Here is a 15,137-nt window from a genome sequence, read left to right as displayed (position 1 = left end):
GAAACCGGAAACGGAATATCAGATTCTGCTTACTCGGTTCCGCATAAAGAAGTTCTTACAAGATCAGTGACCATTACTAGGCCACACAAGGGAAGGGGGGGTCTTTCGCACTTTGCTGTTTCCTTGCAACAAGGCGTTTCTTCAAACGCAGTTCACATATATGATTTTCATACTTTTACAGTCATTTACAGAAAAAAAAATGTTTTACACGCGAGCTGGAGTAAATTTGAAATAGCAGTTATACCCTTGGTTCTCCTTCGTTACTTGCCAAGCGTTTATGTTGTTTTGTAGCTGTTTTTTTTTCTTTTTTTTCGCTTTGTTTGTTTGTTTTCCGTTTCTTTTGTGATCGATATAACACAATGAAGCAATGCTAGAGGGAAAAATGTTTTAAATATATTTCTCATCACCGTAGGACGAAGAAAAATCTGAGTCAGTTACCCATAGGGAATCGATGCGGTTCTATGAATCCAGGCCTTTCATAGACGTTCTACTTTGATAGCGCCCAGTTTGAAATCGAAAACATCAAGCATATTTGTTTTGTACTTATTGAAACCGAGTATAAGAGCTATTCAAAGAATAGAAAAGAGAATTTAAAAGAAGCGAATTAAAACAGTTTATGATATCTGTATTTATATTTCTCCTTTGAAAGAAAAATATGTTTGAATAAGAGAGTTGATGTATTTATTTTTGTTAAGGACATCACATAGATAAAGGTTATATTGGCTATATAAGTTTCAAGTTGTTTACACCTATTAAGAACCAGGTTTCTATCACGAAAAGAAAATCTTTTGTTTCACTGACTGGTTTTTTTCTGACTGTAGACAGGGCACAAGCTTTGAATCACGCTGCCGGGGTGTTATCAGTGGTCTTCGGTATTCTTGCTGAATCATACATCCTGTGGAACATTTTGGGGATTCCAAGCGATTTATTTACACGCGGTAAGGTTCACATTAAGATTAATGCTAAAAACGAAAGTAGGCACTATATGAACTATATCCTTCAGTTAAACTCTGTTAACATCAGTACCTTAACCCACAGGATAAAAGGAAAAATTTCCCACCATCTTCCCTAATTTATAGTCTTACATCAAGGAAAAACCTTCCATTAGACGAGTGTGTTTTCTCATCTTTTACTTGGAGGAAAAATGTATCAATATAGAAAGAAAGTTATTTTTTTTTAATGTACGAGAAAGTTATCACAACTTTTGATATGAACCGGTGATTAATTAAACGGCTTGGGTTAGACCAGCAGTATTTTAGTTAATATTGTGAAAGTACGCTACGTAATGATGATTTTTTTCAGAAGTAATAGGTTCGACTCTTCAATTCCATTGAGAGCTTTTAAAGTTCGCAGGTTTGAAAATTAACGTCTAAATCTATACTTTCCATTCGACAGATAAAAGGATGCTTAATCATTTTAAAATCATGATTTCGTTCTAGGTCTTCTCAGTATTTTTAAAAGCTGTCAGAAATTCTTTATTAAGCGATTAAGGTATTCACAGATAAAGTTTCATAAGATTCATCCCCATTAGCAGAATTCTAAACTAAACAGAACAAAATTGTAAAAAACGAGCGAGCCAGGGAATGACTAGATCTTGAAATAGCATGTTTCAGTTTAAAGGTTCTTCGTTACGAAAATTTCATCGAAAGACGCTATAAATCTCAGCGGGTGATGATCTTTAGTAGAACAAAACAAAGGAATAGCGTGTTCAGATAACTAATTGCCCACCTCTGATTCTGAGGCAGGTGATCACAGTTAAATGGAAAGATTTCACAATAATTTATTGTTGAGCCCAGTGTATAAAACGGATACAACAGGACAACTAAAGATAATAGTAAAGACTGTAAGAATAACAATATACGGGACAGTTTTCACGCATTCCTAATTCACATTCCTTCGTTGAAGAGTTTTTTTTTTATCAAGAGTTCAAAGTTCAATTCGTGGGGGGTAAGAAACAAACAAAAATCACGTGACTCTCTCGGTCCAGTTTTCAACACACTCCCCCGCGTTGATTGATATCATCAATCAAAGTTCAGAGTTCAGAGTTCAATTAATCTTACGAACACAAATCATAACATGACAAAGTCAACTTAATAAATCTATCTTAATCAGAATTCACGACAACAACTGGGACATCCTCGTCCCTCACTACTCTAACAGGAACATTTGCCGCTTGGGGCATAGGATTGGCAGCTTCAGTGTCCAACTTCACTTCCAAAGGATAGAGCCTCTGCAATGGGCGTCTCCATTCTGCAGTTGGTGAATTACCAGACTTAACTCTTACTACTGCACTTCGAACTCGACCATCTCGTCCAGGAAGTAATCGTTCGATCTTTCCAAGGCGCCACAGCTGTCTCGGGATCTTATTGTCATGTAGACACACAATATCTCCCACTTGTACTTTACGGAGAGAGTTAGCTCTCTTAGAATAGCGATGGTATTCTCTAAGTTGTGTGAGATATTCTGACCGCCATCGGTTCCAGAAGTGATCCAGAATTCGCTGTAAGAATTTTGCTCTTCTTGTTAGTGTCTCCACGGTTTGGCCAACTTCATCCGACGAGCTCTTTGATGGTACTGACAAAATTCTGCGGCCTACAATCAGGTGTGAAGGTGTTAATGGTTCCTCCATTTCATCGAAGACATATGTCAAGGGTCGTGAGTTCAAGGCCGCTTCGACTTCCACAAGGACAGTAGATAGCTCATCATAGTTTAACCGAGCATTTCGTATACACTTCTTCAAACTCAACTTGACCGATTTTACCAGCCGTTCAAAAAATCCACCCCACCAAGGGGCTGCTTCAACGTTGAACTTCCACTGTGTGCCATCACGCTGACACTGGGCCTGCACTCTTGAGTCCTTAAAAGTTTTCCCATTGTCACTGACAATCAAGACGGGAATTCCTCTTCTTCCTTTAAAGCGAGCAAGGGCTCTGATAAAACTCTCTGCACTTAGATTTGGAACAAGTTCAAGATGAACAGCTCGGGTTGCGGCGCACGTGAACAAAGCTATGTAGACCTTATTCATATCTCCCTTCTTTGCAAATACATCCTTGACATATATGGGCCCTGCGAAGTCCACTCCAACACGTGTAAATGCAAACTCATCACTCAATCGAAATTCAGGAAGAGGAGGGGGAGGAGGAACTGTATAGCTTCTCCCCTGTAACTTCTTACAAACAGAACAGTTTCCGATCGCAGTTTTCACAGTTTGCCTCCCTTTCGTCACCCAGAATCTTGATCTTAGTTCTGTGAGTGTATCCCTCACACCATTGTGAAGAACCTTGAAGTGACAGTCATTGATAACCAGGTAGGTGAATCGTGAACATCTTGAAAGGAATATCGGAAAACGAGCATCATATGGAATCGGGGCATTTTTAAGACGACCACCACACCTCAAGATTCCCTTGTCATCCGTGAACAGTGATAACGAGACCTTGACCTGGTCAAAGTTCTTGTCATTGTAGACGGATCTCTGCACCTCCTTGATCCAAAGTTCTCTTGCTTGATCCATCTCTTCTTGCGTTACTTCTCCATCAATCAATTCCTTCTTCCTTTTACTTTGCTTGAGATTAGAAACAAATCGCAAAACATATGCGGTGACTCGCATCAGTCTTTGAAGACTACTGAACTTTTCCAAGGGAATGATGCAATCAAGATTTAGCCGATTTTCTAAAGTCGCCTCTCCAGAGGCAATGTTCACAAGAACTGAACTGTCATGCTGCTTCTTGCTGTTGTTACAGCTTCCCTTCTTCAGTTCTAGGCGAGGATCTGAATCATTACTTGTGACTTCAACAGAGTTCATTTTAAGACTTGGCCACTGCTCCTTCTCAGCCCTAAGAAACTCAGGGCCACTCCACCACAACTGATTGGTGATCAATTTCGAGGTCATTGACCCACGCGAACAGATGTCAGCTGGATTGGATTCCGTGGGGCAATAATTCCACTGAGCTGGCTTTGTAAGTCGACGGATCTCAACCACTCTGTTTTGAATGAATTGCTTGAATTCTCTACTTACACCCCAAATCCACCACAGAGCAATTTGAGAATCTAACCAGCAATGTACAGAATCAACTTTCAATGTTCCGTCAAATGCTGTCAACACCGTATTGACTAATCGGGCCAGAATGAGAGCGCCTACTAACTCCAATCGAGGTATGGTTTCTCCATTCATCGGGGCAACTCAGGTTTTTGATGACACAAGCTGGGTGAAGACAGTTCCAGTGGCTGTTTCAACGCGTAAGTACACAACTGCTCCATAGGCCTTCTCACTTGCATCCCCAAAACCATGGAGTTGAACACTTTGCAAATCTGCTTTTGACCAACCATGGAAGTAGTGTCTCTTCAGTTGTACCACTCCCACCTTCTTAGCATCTTGAACAAGCTTTAACCACTGTTCATGGATAAATGAATCCACAGGGTCATCCCAACCAACCCCTGTCTTGCAAATAGATTGAAAGATGATCTTCAGTGGAATGATGACTGGACTCAGTAGTCCCAAGGGGTCATACAGCTTGCTTGTTGTACCAAGAATAGCTCTCTTCGTAACCAGACAAGCATTGTCAGTTTCTAGTGAAGAGGTCAGATCCAAGAGCAACAAATCTTTCTCCCTGTCCCAACCAACTCCAAGTACTTTGAGTTTTGATGTGGTGAAGTTCTTCGCTGTCCCAAACAGAGAACTTGAGTAGGTTTCATCTTCCTCTTGAATCGGGTGTTCCTTAACAAAACTGCTTGAAACTTGATGAGGCTGACTTTCAGATTGTCCAATTCTTTCCTGCAGGACTTTGGAGTTGGAGACCCACTTTCGCATATTGAAGCCTCCATTCTTGAAAGACGACTTCAGATTCTCATACATCTCGAGAACTGAATTATCGGAATCATCTCCACTAACAAAGTCATCCACGTACAAACTTTTCAGAGTTCTCTCAGCAAACTCTCTGGGAATGTCAGCAGAGGATAAATGATGACGAATTGTTGCGTTTAATAAGAAGGGACTTGAGGAGACACCAAATGCAACTCTTGCAAATCGATACACTTGGAGTTTCGGGCGACTGCTTGTGATATCGTCAATCCACAGGAAACGAAGATAGTCACGATCTCTTGGGTGAACTGAAACATTTAAGAAGGCTTTCTCAATGTCTCCTATGAGGGCTACCTTGTGAGCCCGGAACCTCAGGAGGACGTCATAAATGAGAGGAGACAGTGGGGGACCAGCATACAGACAGTCATTAAGGCTTGGTGTGTTCCTTCCTGATCGAGCACTGGCATCATAAACAATACGCAGTTTAGTAGTGTCCTTGTCGACACGGATCACTTCATGATGAGGAAGGTAATGTACCTTGCCCACACCATTATTAGTACCTTGCTCCACTGGTTCCACGATTCCCTGTTTCTCCTGATCTCGGATGACGTCATCATAGTGCTCTAACACCTCAGGCTTCAAATTCAGACGCTTCAGCAGTGAAACTAGCCTTGACTTGCACAATGCAAAATTATCTGGAAGCAGCTCATGGTCTTCCTTGAAGGGTAGCTGTACTTGATATCTTCCCTCTGTAAACTCAACTTTGCTCACAAATTTGTCATACAGAGACAAACTGTCATTTCGAATCCCAAGTGATTCATAGTCCCAGAATTTTCCAAGTTCAAAGGCAATTTCATCCCGATTGACAACAATCGCTTCCACTTTCAGAACATGGGTTGCAGTAAGATTCACTGTGTTACCATTGTCATTGTGAGACATAATCATGGTGGGGCCAGAGAGGACATATCCTAGTTTGGTGGCAAGGGCAACAGGCTCCCACGGTGCACCTCTCACTATGGTTCCTTCGACCAATGACCAATAATGATCAGCACCAATGAGAATGCTGATAGGCAGATCTCCTCTACCACACCTGTCGGCTAAAGAGAGGCCGTGCAGATGTTCACAGCTAGACTGAACGAGCTCTGTGGGTTGTTGGGTCAGGGGGCCACATATGACTGGTACCACATAGGCTTGTATGTAGACAATTGCATCACACATGGTTTTGATACCCACTTGAGCAATTTTGCATGTTCGTAATCTGGCATCAGACTCACCAAAGGTTTTAATCAGAAGTGACTCTCTACCAATCACTGGTAACTTCAGTCTGTCTTTAAGGTTCTTAGTTATGTAAGATCTCTGACTGCATGAGTCAAATACCAGGCGAACACTTAGGGAAGAAGTGTCATTATCTGGACGCACAACTTCAGCGGTTGCCGTCTGCAACAACACAGACCCTCTAGACTGATCCACATACATACTGGTAGATACACTGGCCACATTATCTTGATCTTGCCCACCCAGGGTTGATTGAGAACCACCGCAAATTGCTACATGGTGAGCTCCTTGACATTTAAGACATTTCATATGAGCTTGACAGTTACGTGCCAAATGTCCTTGCTTGAGACAAAGGAAACACTTGCCTTTCCTTTTAAGAACTTCCTTTCTAGATTCAGTACTTGTGACAACATTACACTTAGAACTCTGATGGTTTTGATTGCAAAATGAACACCAAACACGAGAAGACTGCTTATCCTTAGAACTGTCAGTGTACAAAGCTGATGTAGAAAGTGGCAACTCACCTCTCTGATTTGAGGATCTGAACTCTTTGTTTTTGACGAGACATTGTTCTCTCAGTTGCAGTTCCTTGTGAAATTCAACCAAAATATCTTTCAGATTCCATGTCTCCGATTCCAGATTGCGAGTGATAGCGATTCGAAATTCCTCCGGTAATTTCTGCATAACTATTGGTGTTAAGAAACAACCATACATCTCGGAAGAGATTTCCATACCTTCTAATCCACGAACATGAGATTCCACTGTGTCGTACAAGCTTCGGAGTTTCTTAACTTCACCAATCGATTCCACCTTGGGGAGTTTGGTGAGTACTTCGATGTGGCTAGAGATCACCATCTGCCGATTTCCGAATCTTTGTTTCAGTAGATCAACCGCCTTTTCGTAGTTAGCACTCGTCAGGGCTAGACCGGCGACCGAACTTTGTGCAGTGCCAGTGAGAAGTGATTTCAGATAGTTGAATTTATCCACGGAAGACAGATTTGGGTTCTCGTGAACCGCAGACTCGAAAGATTCCCAGAAAGGATACCAATGCATGGGATTTCCGTGGAATTTCTTCAGCTCAAGCTTGGGTAACTTTGCATGAGTGAAGGCTTTCGAAACGTGACCTTGAGAAGTTCCCGCGCTTTCGGGAGGAACAGGTTGCACCACGGAGGGGGATTTCTGGCTCTTTCCCTTACTTTCTTGAGCTTCCAAAACAGATTCTAACTCTACAATACACTCCTGAATGGAGCTCATTAGCTCACAGCTCTCACAGACTTCGGTATCAATAACTTCAACGTCATCCACCAGATCCACAATTTCGCGGTCGAGCGATTGAAGCTCCGAATACTTCGTTTCAAGAGCGGTTCGAAGAAATTTCAGCCTTTTCACTTCGACGAGATTACCTTCAGCGATTAACCCTTTAGCATCTTCGATAGTTTTCTCGACAAACTTTCGATGACCGTCGCGAAATTTCCTCAGATTCTTCAATTTCTTCTTCCCCGACTGCGACATGTCACCCACGTGCTTCCAGCTCGCATTCACAACAATTTCATTCAAGACGTTCTTCAGAGCGGTAGAATCCCGGTTTTCGATTCCCGGGTCTCGGCACCAAATGTATAAAACGGATACAACAGGACAACTAAAGATAATAGTAAAGACTGTAAGAATAACAATATACGGGACAGTTTTCACGCATTCCTAATTCACATTCCTTCGTTGAAGAGTTTTTTTTTTTATCAAGAGTTCAAAGTTCAATTCGTGGGGGGTAAGAAACAAACAAAAATCACGTGACTCTCTCGGTCCAGTTTTCAACACCCAGGTTAAAATGAATGAAGAATAAAATCGGTTCTATTATTTTCTTTAATCTTAACCATACCAATTTCCTCAAATGTGATTGGCGTATTAGCTGCTTTATTTTTCACTAATCATTCTGTAGAGCTGTAATCGAACAGTGTAATTAGACAGTTGGCTGTAATCAGATACCTGTGATCGGACAGTTGAAGTAGTCAATCATACTATGACCACTCAGCCAAATCCACCAATCACAGATTTAAACACAATAACCATAGCAACAGCCACATCCTAAACAAAAAAATTGAAGAATTTCCAAAATGGAGAAATATTTTTACTTTAGACATTGTCTCTACCGGAGATATTTGACCTAAATGTATTTATTGTTTTCGGAAATTGAATCGGTTATGATTAATTGATAACAGGACTTCTTGTCATCCAATTCTGTCTGTAATCATACGAGTGACTGACAAATTGGACTCCCGCTTGGCGGTCGTCCAATTGTGTTAATCACTCGTATTATTACCGACCGAACTGGACTCCACTCAGTCCTTTTACCATGATCGATCAATCAATCAGCATTAGTGTGAAAACATTTTCACCATGGACGACGCTGTTGGATGCTTCGCCAACTTGTTCCTGAATACGATAATACGCTGAGTCTGTGTGACCGCCGAAGAAATGAAAGATAAAGTTGCCAGAGGGAAAAGATTCCTTTCTCTCCCCCCACCCCCACAAAATCTAACTCCTGGTAATACTAAATCTCAAACTGCTCACGATCTAATCTTTATTTCGATTGTAGATGGGTGAAGTTGGCATGGACGCGTTTCCGCCTAAAAAACTGGACTCGAGACAGGATTCAAAACTGGATCGTCCGGTTATTGAGACTCGACTGGATTCTAGAATAGACTACTATGGCAGCAAATTGGCTCTACGCGCGAGCCTGCGTTACACTGGGGAAGATGACCAGTGGCAGACCAGTCGCAGTTCCCTTCGTGAAAGAAACAAATACATGTTTAACCGAGAGCTGTTTAGTGATGTGCGTTTTCTGGTCGGCAGGACAGAGAAAACGTCCATTCCTGCCCATCGGTATGTACTGGCTATTAGTAGTCCGGTGTTTTCTTCGCTATTTTACGCGTTTGGGGCACTTCAGGTTGAAGTAACTTCACGAGAGCAGGTAAATAAACAAATAAATGAGCAAACAAACAAACAAACAAACTTTCTGTACATTTTGTTCGTAGTTGATATGGTATAGTCGATTGTCGGAAGTGATCCAAAATTGTGAAGGCATTTTCTATCCAAGAACGAGGATTCGTCAAAATCTTGGAACGAACACACTTTTTATACAATGACTGTTACTTTATCAACTTCTGGTTGATAGCCAACTAAGTTTCCATTGAGGTAGCGCCTGAAATTTTTCATTTTAGGTAGAAATATCAGAATGTGAACCGGAATCGTTTCTGGAGATGCTCCGGTACATGTACTACGACGAAGTACAGCTGACCACTGATAACGCGCCGGAAGTCTTGTTCTTAGCCCGGAAGTACCTTATTCCAAGCTTGGCGGAGATCTGCACTGAATTCATTGCGAGTAACTTAACTGTCGCGAACACTCTTCCTGTATTGGACCATTGTTGTCTGCTTGGGGTCAGCAATGGCCTGGAGAAACAATGTTGGACAATCATCGACCAACACGCTTCTGAAGTAGCTCAAGATCACCAATTCGTAGAAATCGATCACAGAACGCTTACTGCTTTCTTGAAACGCGACAGCTTAGTTGCCAAGGAGACGGTACTTTTCCAAGCAGCAGTGAAGTGGGCGGGGCGGGAATGCCAGCGATTGTCACTTCCGTTGACAGCTGAGAATAGACGCGAGGTTCTTGGGGATGCGTTTTATTCCATTCGTTTCCCGTTGATGAGTATGAAGGAATTCACTGAAAATGTGGCTCAGTCATCTTATCTAAGTCACGAAGAAGTAGCAAATATGTACATCGGCTTCAACTCCAACTTTCAGTCTTGCAACGTTAAATTTCCAACAGAGCCTCGTGCTGGGCTTCTTCAAGAGGCGGTCATTCGCTGCACGCGTTTCGAATCAACAGCGCTGCGCCCAAAGTGGACAACAGTCGCACCACAACAATCCACCGTGAAATTCAAGGTCAGTCAGCCAATCAGCATCATGGGCATTGCACTTTTTACGTCTGTCACGCAATCTGCCTCATCGAGTGTTAGAGTTGAGCTGCGTGACGACAGGGATTCTGTGCTGACGTCACATCAAGCAGATCTTGATAACCGCGACGATGATAGTGATACGCAAGACGTCATATTTTCAAAAGGGATAAAATTACAAAACGATGTCATCTATTCAATCACTGTTACGTCAGAAGAAACCTTGCAGCGGTTTGGACAGGGGCCGATGAGTGAGATCAATTGTGAAGGCGTCCAGTTTGAATTCTTTGAGGAATCAGGGGATGAACTAGAGACAGGTTATATACCAGAGCTTTTGTTTCAGCCTTTAAAAGAGGCACCATCATCAATGGCTTTTGCCGAAGACTGTTAAAAATTCGCTGACTTAATGACTAATTAAACTGTATTTCATGCTGTCAAGCAGGGTATTTACTTTGAAACCCTATACAAGGTTTGTTTTTCAAAGTCATTAGCAACGATCTAAAGCATTTGTAAATAATAAAACACGTTTGCTAGGCGAGCAATAACGAGTACGATTGCAGGCCAAAACTGAATAACGCGAAGTTCAATCGTCATTTCATTATTCACTTTGAAATCACTCGATTCAATCGCCTGATTGCGAGGAATTGGACAATGCTAATAATGTAGAAAAGTAAAGTTTTGTGAACAAAAGCTATAAAAAACAATAACCATTCAAAGGAGAGATTGAACAAATATAAGTATTAACGTTTAAAGTTCACAAAAATTCGGAATAGGAGGAGGGAGATAAAAAAAAGCATGGAAATCAACTGAGCAAAAGATCGTTCAAGCAACTGAGTCAACCATAAGATTCCTGGATTCCATTAAGAAAGGAAAACGAAGTTTTAAGATTTATATCAGTTGAAATTATTCACCATTTGCTGCAAGATTTAAGTTCGATATCCTCAAAGTAACATATCGCTATAGAGGAGTAATTTCTTAAACATGAAACTGCAAATATTTTTAGATTATTTTCCATCAAGACCAAACGGTATGTGCGTTTGGAAGTGGTGTCTAAAAGAGAGGTTTCATTAGGAGAAAATCTATCCAAGGGAAAACTTTAAGATAATGAAAAGGGATCAACCCCTCCCCCTCCCCCTAATGAGGTCATGCGCGACCAAAAGTTGTGTCTCTGGAATAGAGGTGTCTAAAGGAGAGGTTTTATCACTTCAACCTCCAACGGAGAGGGGTACCTCAGACACTAAAAACTGTCCCTTAACTTAAAATGTCCCTTCAATAAAGGACCAAAATACAACAGCCATGTAAAAGTTTTTCCAGTCAAGACCAAGCAGTGGTTCCACCCCGAGGCTTCTACGTTGGGAACACAGTAAACCCTTACAACTTAACATCTTTAAGCACATTCTTCTTGTCATGCATTTTCTACAAAACTGACTATGATAATTTGTCCCACAATCAAGAGCTTCTTTACTTGCAAATTATCTCCTTTATTCTCATGACTCTGATATTTGATTCAGCAATGATACAAGAAGAAGAAATCAAATTCTCGTCACTCTTTTAGATTAAAGGTTTCTAAAAGCCTTGCCAGTGTCCTTTCAAAAAATAGAGGCTCCACAGACAGTAGATAGAAAATGTGAGTTGACTCCAAGATGAAGTTTTGCAGATCACTGAGATTCTGAAATTACAATTGCCCACTAAAAACTGTTGCAATGACGTTGATTAATTAATTTCCCATTCTGAATTCCACACCAGTGTCACCTTGGGCTGGGATCTTGCACTTGTGACAATACTTTATTGATTCGTTCAAACATCTTTGGTATGAGTTCCAAATGTGTTTTACAACACTGATCAACGCACACGTCCAGTTCAGCCTGATACTTAGTCAATTCAGACTGTGTAGTAGTTGGGTCAACATTGTCTTGAATTTTGTCCTGGCATTGTTGAGCACAACGGCCAAGACGATCCTTGATACAGGAAAACAATAACAGTTAACAGCAACCCTACAGAGTCACATGGGAAATCGGCAGAGCTGGCTACATTATTTTTCATGATTCAATTTAAATCTTGCTGTAGTCATAGTTTCAAAATACTCATGTCAGCTCTTTTTTTATTGTCTAATAGGAAAAAAAAATTGCCCTGAGGATGTTACTTGGTATATCAACAGTGTTTGCTTACTCTGGCATGAAAAATAAAAGTAAAATAAACAAACAAACAAACAAACAATCTATAAAAAGTGAAAAAAAAAAAACAATACAAAAAAAATTATTGTTAGTAATCATGTTTTCCTGATTTGAAGGAAGCCACTTGACTTGGTTGCTTTTGGGAATTTCCAGAGAAAACTTTGAAGTCACTCCCTCACTTTAGCTTCAAACCTTCCAAACTCAAAAATCACCTCCAAACCACACTAAAAATCTATTTACCTGAAATCCAGTAAGCTCTTTACCGAGGTATTCTTGAATTTGTTGAATGGGAACAAAACACCTGTTCATACATTGTTGCACTTCTTCCTTACTTGGTGTTAAATTCTCACAACATTTAGCTGCACACAAGTGAGACTTAGCCTGTTTGGAAAGACAACAAAGAGAAAGTTTGTAAAACATATTTCTTTAAACCTTCAATCTCTAAGAGTGATTAGCATCTAATTTCTCTTTACAACATCACACCCTGAGTCACACACTAGGGTCACAAGAATATGACAACTGATCACTAACTAGAAAAACTTTTGGTTGTTAAAAAAATTATCCTTGTCAGGACTTGGAAAATGTATAGGGAACAGTATGAGGAGTATGCATATTGATGCTTGGGTGTACATGGTTAATTGCAATTCACTTGAGAGGATCATACTTTTCCTTGCTACCACTTGCATGTCAAAATATGACTTATTTCATGTAAATGTGAAGAGAATCCTTTATCAAAAAAGAAATCCCCAACATTTACCATGCTCCCCAGAGAAGTATCATATGTTCACAGCTTACAATTTGCTCCTTTCATTTAGCTACTTTTCACCCATCAAAGTGTGGCAATTCAATTTTGTTGTACTGGTTGAAAAAAGTTTCATGAGTGAATTTTCTGTAATCAACCATAATTCCAAAGAAAAAATGCCACAAAAAGACAAAAACAAAAACAAAAGTGAGCAAACGTTCTGTTTGCTTCAATTCAATATCACAGAGGTAGCCTAACATTCTCACAACATAGTTTTCTTTTTTTGCTAATAAACTGAAGTACTCTTCAGTAGCAAATTAAATGTTTGCCTTCATTTTGTACAATACTATCTTTCTTTAGTTTTCTTTTAATTCCTGCCTGGATTCTTGGTATCAATTTTTATTGCCCATGTTACTCATTATTGTAGTTGTTCATCTTATTTTCTGTATTTTCTGTGTACTTTTTACTGGTTTCTCATACATTCCTACCTATTTACTGAGAATCAGTAAAATGATGACAAAATAGATGATGACTCTATCATTCTCTTTGCTGAACCCCATGTACAAGAATGTCAAAACAAACAGTAACCATATCACTTGGCTGCATAATGTACAATCTTCCATCAGGGTGAAAGTGCAATATAGTTTCAGAGAGTTCACATTTTGTAAAATGCAACCGATTGTCCGCACCTTTGGTGACCCTAGTTTAAGAAGAGCTGAGGCGTTCCAAAGGATATTTTAGAATTCACGAAAAACACTTGAGACAGTTCGCCTAATTTTGGAAAATTCTAATGTTAGCCATCCCGTTAATACAGAATAAAGAACATCATGGTAAAGCCAATATTGTAGGGGGGGGCGTCACTGGCCGAACAATATTTTCGTGAAGATGTTTTAGCAAAACAGTGCGCATTCTGGAAAAATTGAACTATCAACAAATCTTTTAGGCTAATGTCAGTCTAAGGCAACATTGTGACGAAGAAATCGTTTATAAATTTGCCAGGATCTGGGTTTGATCAGGCAGAATAGTGGGAAAGCCGATATTTTTTACCTCTAAGAGTTGACCTCGAATCCGAGTAAAATTATTCATATTTCAAAAAAAATTTCATTAAAACATATTTATTAGCTGACTACATATAGAGCAGTTGACTAATAACTGACCTGAAGCCCTCTCAGCTTTTCTTTTTCTAGCTTTTCTATCGATCTCTCCACTTCTTCTTTCACACGTGTTTGAGAAGCACTAGCAGCCATGATGGAAAATTTAGTAGACAGGGGACTGGATCCAATTCAGCCGAGCGTCCTCCCCTGATCAAACCCGCCAGTAGAAGGAACGGATAGCTTTGGAGGCTTAGTTTGAAATGGGAGAATAATAAACTACTTCACCCGTCCACGTAGAATTCAGATTCAAGTTTTCGTTCAAATAGTACAGACAACTCTCAAGAAGACTCAGACAATTTGTTTCTCTGGTAGATAGTTGCTTAAAATTAAATTTTGATGCAATGCGAGATAAAAATCATCGCGGAAATAATTTTGCATTCTCTCGTATTATCATGGTGTCATGGAAGTGGCTTCTCTGATGAAATTGTACGGAAAGATTGAAAAAATGACCTCCTCTCCTGCAAAGGAGTAAGCGGTAAAGATTTTCAACCCTTATGATCTTAAACGGGTAAGCGTTCAAGGGAATCCCCAAGGGCGTATAATTTGTTTGTCCTTCCACCTCCAAATGACTGAATACTGCAGAGAGAAAAGTGACCACGCGAGATTTTCGAATTGAATTAGATCATTCTTAGGTAAGACTTCTTGATGACCTTACATGACGCCTTTTTTGTAATAGTTTAGGCTTAAATGGAACTGTTCTCTTACAGAGATGGGATTATATTCGAGAGTGTGTTCAGTTCTCGTTGGTCGCAATCAAGATTAAATCATGAAAATAGGACCACAACAACCAGTTTGGTCAAATAAAAGGTTGAAATGTCTGTCAAGCCTCTGTGAAGATGGTGAGAATCTGTTTAGATTTTCGTGGTCATCTGTAAAGCAGCTGCGAAGGGTCTTGAATGTTTGACAAATAAAGAGCGTTCGGATGCCTTTTAGTGTCATCCTTCTCGTAAAAAGACGCACAGCTGTTTTTGAAAGTATCAAAAGAAAAACATATGACGAAGCAGCAAAATTACCTTGCCTTGCAAATTGCGTAATACGT

The 15,137-nt window shown here is 40.2% G+C and overlaps 4 protein-coding genes across 4 annotated transcripts; 1 reads left to right on the top strand and 3 right to left on the bottom strand.

The window, feature by feature from the left end:
- Positions 1 to 816: 816 nt before the first annotated feature.
- Positions 817 to 10,568, top strand: LOC113674099 (BTB/POZ domain-containing protein 6-B). Its single transcript, XM_027190575.2, has 3 exons — positions 817 to 938; positions 8,667 to 9,041; positions 9,292 to 10,568. The coding sequence occupies exons 2-3, from the start codon at positions 8,667 to 8,669 to the stop codon at positions 10,417 to 10,419; spliced, it is 1,503 nt and encodes a 500-aa protein (XP_027046376.2). The 5' UTR covers positions 817 to 938; the 3' UTR covers positions 10,420 to 10,568.
- LOC149050836 (uncharacterized) lies at positions 2,105 to 4,171 on the bottom strand. Its single transcript, XM_089193353.1, has one exon. The coding sequence runs from the start codon at positions 4,169 to 4,171 to the stop codon at positions 2,105 to 2,107; it is 2,067 nt and encodes a 688-aa protein (XP_089049479.1).
- Positions 4,166 to 7,872, bottom strand: LOC149050835 (uncharacterized). Its single transcript, XM_089195902.1, has one exon. It carries the CDS (start codon positions 7,583 to 7,585, stop codon positions 4,181 to 4,183), a length of 3,405 nt encoding a protein of 1,134 aa, XP_089052028.1. The 5' UTR covers positions 7,586 to 7,872; the 3' UTR covers positions 4,166 to 4,180.
- Positions 10,569 to 11,488: 920 nt separating the features above from the next.
- LOC113674100 (TIM double twin CX3C motif protein) lies at positions 11,489 to 14,212 on the bottom strand. The gene is made up of 3 exons (XM_027190576.2): positions 14,102 to 14,212; positions 12,443 to 12,583; positions 11,489 to 11,986 (listed from the first exon to the last, which is right to left on the bottom strand). Exons 1-3 carry the CDS (start codon positions 14,189 to 14,191, stop codon positions 11,777 to 11,779), a joined length of 441 nt encoding a protein of 146 aa, XP_027046377.1. The 5' UTR covers positions 14,192 to 14,212; the 3' UTR covers positions 11,489 to 11,776.
- Between the last annotated feature and the right edge of the window lie 925 nt (positions 14,213 to 15,137).

The sequence above is a fragment of the Pocillopora damicornis genome, chromosome 2 (assembly GCF_964200805.1).
Source record: "Pocillopora damicornis chromosome 2, jaPocDami1.2, whole genome shotgun sequence".
Classification (NCBI taxonomy): Eukaryota; Metazoa; Cnidaria; class Anthozoa; order Scleractinia; family Pocilloporidae; genus Pocillopora; species Pocillopora damicornis.
This window is presented reverse-complemented; position numbering and strand designations above follow the sequence as displayed.